Source organism: Hyperolius riggenbachi, chromosome 6 (genome assembly GCF_040937935.1).
Source record: "Hyperolius riggenbachi isolate aHypRig1 chromosome 6, aHypRig1.pri, whole genome shotgun sequence".
Classification (NCBI taxonomy): Eukaryota; Metazoa; Chordata; class Amphibia; order Anura; family Hyperoliidae; genus Hyperolius; species Hyperolius riggenbachi.
Genome location: NC_090651.1, coordinates 271,865,795 through 271,871,794, shown reverse-complemented (window position 1 = coordinate 271,871,794; position 6,000 = coordinate 271,865,795). Strand labels below are relative to the sequence as shown.

Here is a 6,000-nt window from a genome sequence, read left to right as displayed (position 1 = left end):
AAACGGTAGCGTAGACAGGCTAGGAGGCGGGACAGATCTGCCACATATCAGAAGGGGGGGGGGCAACACTTAATGCAGGGGAACAGAGAGACAGTCTAGGAGGCTGAACAGTGTCCACACAGGGGTCAGAAGTGGGGGGGGGGGGGGGGCTGGGCACTTAATGCACAGGGAGAGGAGACACACTAAGAACAGAAGGGGACATAAGAGGACAGACTGCTTGATCCAATCAGATTGTAGCAGTAGATTACACTTTCAGTACAGCAGCTTCACACAGGCGGCCAGTGTGGGGACATTGTGCAGTGCCGATCAGGCACTTGTCATGTCATCCTTGCACACAGCAGGTTTATAGACTGTGTGCAGGGATGACATGACAGGTGCCTGATCGGCACTGGCATTACAATGAGCAGCCAGCATGGGACATGTCATGCAGTGCCATTATAAGACATCCTCTGAAAATAAGCCCTAGCACACTTTTTAGAGCAAAAAATATAAGACACTGTCCTATTTTCGGGGAAACACAGTATCACAATACAGAGTTATGACTACAAGAGATCAAAGACAGGGGAGTAACAATAGCCCCTTCATCTGCTGATGGGCCTGGGGATGTGTGGGCCCACTCCTCCTCCATCTCCTTATACAAATGTAGAGTGACATTTACCTGCTACTCCAGCACTGTTGGTCTCTTCCACACTGCTGCAATTTGCTGGCTCCTGATCACATGACCAATGCAATTCACGTGATCAGGAGCCGGTGAATGGCAGCTAAGAGTGCGTGGCTGTGATGCATAGAGGAGACCATCAGCACAGGAGCAGGTAAATATTACTCTGCTCCCTGCGCTATTCTGCATGCTTGTTTGGGCAAGGTGTGTTCATGGGGTATGGCGGGGAGAAGTTTGGATTCCACGGGGCATCACAGGGGCTGTTACACCCCTGATCACAGAATTACTGAATACAGTGGATAGACAAGAGCATGAATGGATAGACACATCACAATGGAATGTTGTCAGAAGCATCAAACCAGCCAGTAGTTTACTAGATTTGTAATTTTTCTCCTTGAGCGTGTATGAGCACTCAAAAAGCATGTGATGTGAACTGCATGTTGGAATTATTGCTGGTGCTCTTGCATGTTTGACCCAAGCATTTAGGCTCACCTACATGCACCTGTTAATATGGATGCTGCATAGACTGCAATGTTAATTGCGGCTATAGCAGCACCCAGTGTACAATTTGAGCACCAAAGCTGCTATTAATTAGCCAAACTCCAGCAAATAGCGAAGGGATAAGGCAGCGGGCATGAATAGTGGCAAAGATAGCGGTAAAAGTGTTTTGGCTAGTGGTAGGCATGAGTAGGGGGGAGAGGGGGATGGGTAGTGTGAGAGGTAGGATAGGTACAGCAATAGTAGGATATTGGTAACATTACCAATATTCTTCTATCGGTATTATCTAGCCACCTATAGTAGAATATCAGTAATGTTACTAGTATTCGAGTAGCAGCTCCTTCAGTCTCCCCAAACTTCCAGGCATGTTTTTTCTGTGCATGCTGTGTGACTGGTCATGAGCTTACTTGTTGGGAAGTTGCCAATAGGCAGGCAAATACTGGAGCACTAAGGATTCATAACAGTCACAGATGGCCACAGGCCAATATAAAGCCCTCCAGCTAGTATTGTTTGTGGAGACTGGTCAGTTTCAGGAGAAATGGTAAATTAACGCAATTTATAGATAAAGGTTGTAAAAAAGTTTTTTTATTTTTTTTACAAATGATGACTATTTGTCTCTATAAATTTATTAGAAACCCTTAACGTAAGACAGAAGTGGCAAAAGTTTTTCAGTTGTAGAAATATATGGTAATGAATGTCATAGCAGATGCACACTTTAGTGCTCGCTTTTTAATCCCCTTCCTCCACAAGACCCTCCATTTTCTATCAGGTCTGGTCATCAGATCAGTCCAATCACCCATCAAGAAATTTATAAACACCTTTGTAAATACTTCCACCATGGAGTTTTGTTTTTAATTTATCTTCTTTATATCTATTAAACAAAGAAGTCCACAAAAGCATTCGAGCAGTAAAGAAAAAGTGAATACTAACCAGTAGAAAAAAAAAAACAAATAAAAAAAACAGACAAAATGTTACTACACTTTCCTCTCTACCTGCCCAACCTGCTTCCTACCCTGCCTGGGAGTCCCACATTCCTCCCCCTTCCCTACCCCCTTCTGGAGTCCCTTGGAGGGAGGGAGGTAGGAAGGAAGGCTAAGTGGCATTGCAGAACTCACCCATCTCCCATAAGGCCATGTGGGTTATTGCATCACTGAACTGGCATGCAGTAACCTGCCAATAGAACAGAGTTGAAGCAAGAATTTGGTGGCTGTCACAACTACTAGGTGTAAAAAAAAAAAAAAAAAAAAAAAAAAAACTAAACAAAATAAAAAATGCAAATGACAGTATACACTGCAGGCAAGGATCCTGGAAGTGCAGGCACACTGCGTTTGCGCATTAGCACAGACTGCTCAGTCTCATTGAGTCCATGCCACTGTGCAGGCAGTTTGCGCATGTTCACAAGTAACTTTTCGGGGGTCCCATCGCTAGAACAGGCCTGGCGAAATCCTCTTCAAGACCCAGATGCTACAGGTTCACTTTTAAAAGGAGAGTGTCGCATACTTACCTCAGTTAAGGGATCCAGAGACTTCCCATGTTCTCAAAACTAAAGATCCAGAGCTGGGACCCTCTGGAAAGTCACAGCAATACTCCTGTCCCTGAACGAGCACGGCCGCACAACACATCACACCTGCGCAGTAGCATGGAGCTGCTGAGCTTTTTCCACTAAGCCTGAGTAGTTTCTGAGCTACTGCACAGGCGTGAGATGTCCAGCGCCGTTCACAGACAGGAGTTCTTCCATGCATACTCTAGAACAAGCCTGTGTATAGTAGATTCGAGGGTCCCAGCACATGATCGGGGGGGAGGGGGAGGGAGGAATGGGAGAAGCTTCTGGATAATTACCTCTACTGAGATAAGTACCCATTTAGGGCACTTTTTTTTGCTTCAGGTACACTTTAAAGTGCACCTCCAGGCTCAGATTCACACAATCCTCTGCACTTTTAGACCGCCACTAAGTAAAAAGCAGATACCGGTTTCAATTTGTGACATACAAAATATAAAAATAAAATTGGTCCCAAAGAGAAAAACATTCAGAAATATTGTATATTCAACAAGGGAATTATTACCCTTCATCTTGCGTGCAGAAGGTATATTAGGAAATGCAAACATTTCCATCTTTTACCAATATGAAGAAAGAACAAATAGACTTTAAATTTCACACACATATTTTGTACAAGATATAATTACAATTATAAATAACAAAACAAAAAAAAAAAAATTGTAAATCATGGACACAAAAAATTCCAGCATATAAGAACCCTGTGGAAGGTGTACCCATTTCCTTCCAGAATGTCAATTTTCCCACCCCGTAAAGGTTCGGTGAAAATGTAAACAAAAAGAAAAAACCTGTACAAGCAGTTATACCTGAAATCATGACTTTAGTACTACCATTAACCGTAAATTACATACAAAAATACTATATCCTTTGGCAGCCATTAGGAGTGGACAGCACTTTTCACCTATTGCAGTACTTGTGCAAAACAGCAGCTTAGAATTAAGACGTCGGCTCTACCAGGAAGAAAAGAACGGTTTTCTGCAGTGGAATGTCTGTGTGAAGGCATTACTCAGGTGAACAATCCTGCCCTGACTTCCACCTCGACTTCTTTCCACCACGACTTTTGGCATCTCTACCAACTGAATGGGACTCTTCTCATCTTTTAAAGCTTGTGTTAGATTTAAGATCTGTAGGGCAGAGAAAAGCAGACAAAAACAGTAAGCAATGTTAAGGGAAAATAGTTTAATTGTACTGTAAATTTGCCACTTCAAAAACACCCATCTACTTCTATACTCTAAGTAGCTTTAGTACCATATTTTTCAGACCATAGAACGCACTTTATCCCCCAAAAGTGGTGGAAGATACATACTCGATCACAACCACAAACCTGCCTGTCCCTCAGTGTCCCCTGACAGTACAAGGCACATACCTGCCGCGGTATTCAGCCAGGGCAGCATCGGGCAGGCTGCGGCTTGAAGAAGGGATCCCTCGGTAAGACGGCGGAGAGAGGCTCCTAACATGGCTGCTGCAGATTGGTGTGCAGCCCTGTCAGTTATGGCTGCCGCCAAGTGACTGGCTCCAGTGGTCTTCTAGGGTGAAACACTGTGCCGTCATTGGGCCAATCACTCGCAGCAAGTTCAGCGATTGGTACAACGATGGCACAGTGGTCTGCCTGAGAGACCGTCGGAGCCAGTCACTTGGTGATTGAATGAAAAAAAGACCCTTGAGCTCAGTAGAGGGGATCCAGCACTGGATCTCCCCTTCCTTATTGTGCACACATGTGCAGTAGTAGCTCTCCGCTCAATCTCCGGTGAAAATAGCCAAGCTCGATCAGGTCCGCTGCACTGAGCAGGCACGATCCGTATGCGCCTGTGCAGTAGGGCAGACCCAATCAGGATCGGCTATTTCCACCGGAGCCAGAGCGTAGAAATTGTAAATATTGTTGATCGACGTCCTGGGAGCCAGCGCTGGATCCAGATGGCCGAGCAGGAAGAGGTAAGCCTCCTTAGGATCCAGAGGTTTCCCCCTTCCTGCTCAGCCATCTGGATCCTGAGGTAAGCACCACCCAGGGGCTTTTTTTTGTTACAGATTCTTTTTAAAGAGACACTGAAGCGAAAAAATATATATGATATAATGAATTGGTTATGTACTATGAATAATTACTAGAAGATTAGCAGCAAAGAAAATATTCTCATATTTTTATTTTCAGGTATATAGTGTTTTTTCTAACATTGCATCACTCTATAATATGTCCAGATTACACAACACTCAGCATTCAAAATGAGTCTTTCAGAGCAGTCTGTGAAGTAATAAACTCTTCTCTGCTAGAGGAAAAGTAAACAGTTCAATTACAGTTCAGATAATAAAAGTCAGATAACAGCCCTCTCCACGACCAAGTTGGTCGGAGAGCTTAATAGCTTTTTTGCATAGAGATAACAACTGGAGTTTCTCAACTCTTCCTGCACTGGAAACAATTAGACTGATGTATCTGATCTTAATGTTTTTTTTTCTTAGCTGTACTACACATACAAATCATAATATCATCATTTTTTTTTTCGCTTCAGTGTCTCTTTAAGCCCTGCTGTCTCTCTGCTGACTTTTTCAACAGGAACACAGAAAGCAATAACCTAATAAATTCTAACATTCCCTTACATTACTATATGTTTTTCCTAACATCTATGCCTTAAAGAGACTGAAGTCTCTAAAAAAAGCCTCATTTTATAACAAAATCCTGATTAACATATTAGCCCTACCTAAACAGCCGCATTCCCGCCGCTGTACACTATCTAAATCCCCCCCCCCCCCCCCCCCAACTCCCTGGGGGGCAATCCAGGCAGCGCTTACGTGCGAGGCAGAGCTACGAGTCGCAGCTCTGCCCCTCAGCACGTCTGTCAGCCCGGATCACCTGCTCTCCCCCACCCCTCTCAGTCTTCTTTCACTGAGAGGGGCGGGGGGAGGCTGAGATCCGCCGCTGATAGACGGGAATGGAGGCAGAGCTGCACTGCAGCTCATAGCTCTGCCTCCAACAGCAGCAAAATCCACAACCAAGAAACTCGTGGATTTTGCAGGGGAGAGGGCGGGCGAGTTTAGAGGGGATTTAGATAGTGTACAGCTGCGGGGATGCGGCGGTTTAGGTAGGGTTATAAGGTTAATCAGGATTTTGTCATAAAAAAAAAAAAAAAGGATTTTTAAGAGACTTCAATGTCTCTTTAACTGTAAAAACATCACTTCACATCCAACGGCTGTGACCCTGGTCACTGGGCCAGAAAGCGAGAAATCACCTCAAACAGAACTCAGATGACAATAAAAATCTCAGATGCTCTGACCCCTCCCCATTCTGTTCAAACCGAAA

The 6,000-nt window shown here is 44.3% G+C and overlaps 1 protein-coding gene across 1 annotated transcript in view; it reads right to left on the bottom strand.

Annotated features, from left to right (window-relative positions):
* Positions 1–1,721: 1,721 nt before the first annotated feature.
* LOC137521506 (phosphatidylinositol 4-kinase type 2-beta-like) overlaps positions 1,722–6,000 on the bottom strand; it is a 30,627-nt gene continuing 26,348 nt past the window's right edge. The window contains exon 10 of the mRNA XM_068240853.1: positions 1,722–3,835. Coding sequence (XP_068096954.1) covers positions 3,662–3,835 — 174 coding nt within the window. The 3' untranslated portion in view covers positions 1,722–3,661. The remainder of the gene's footprint in view (positions 3,836–6,000) is intronic.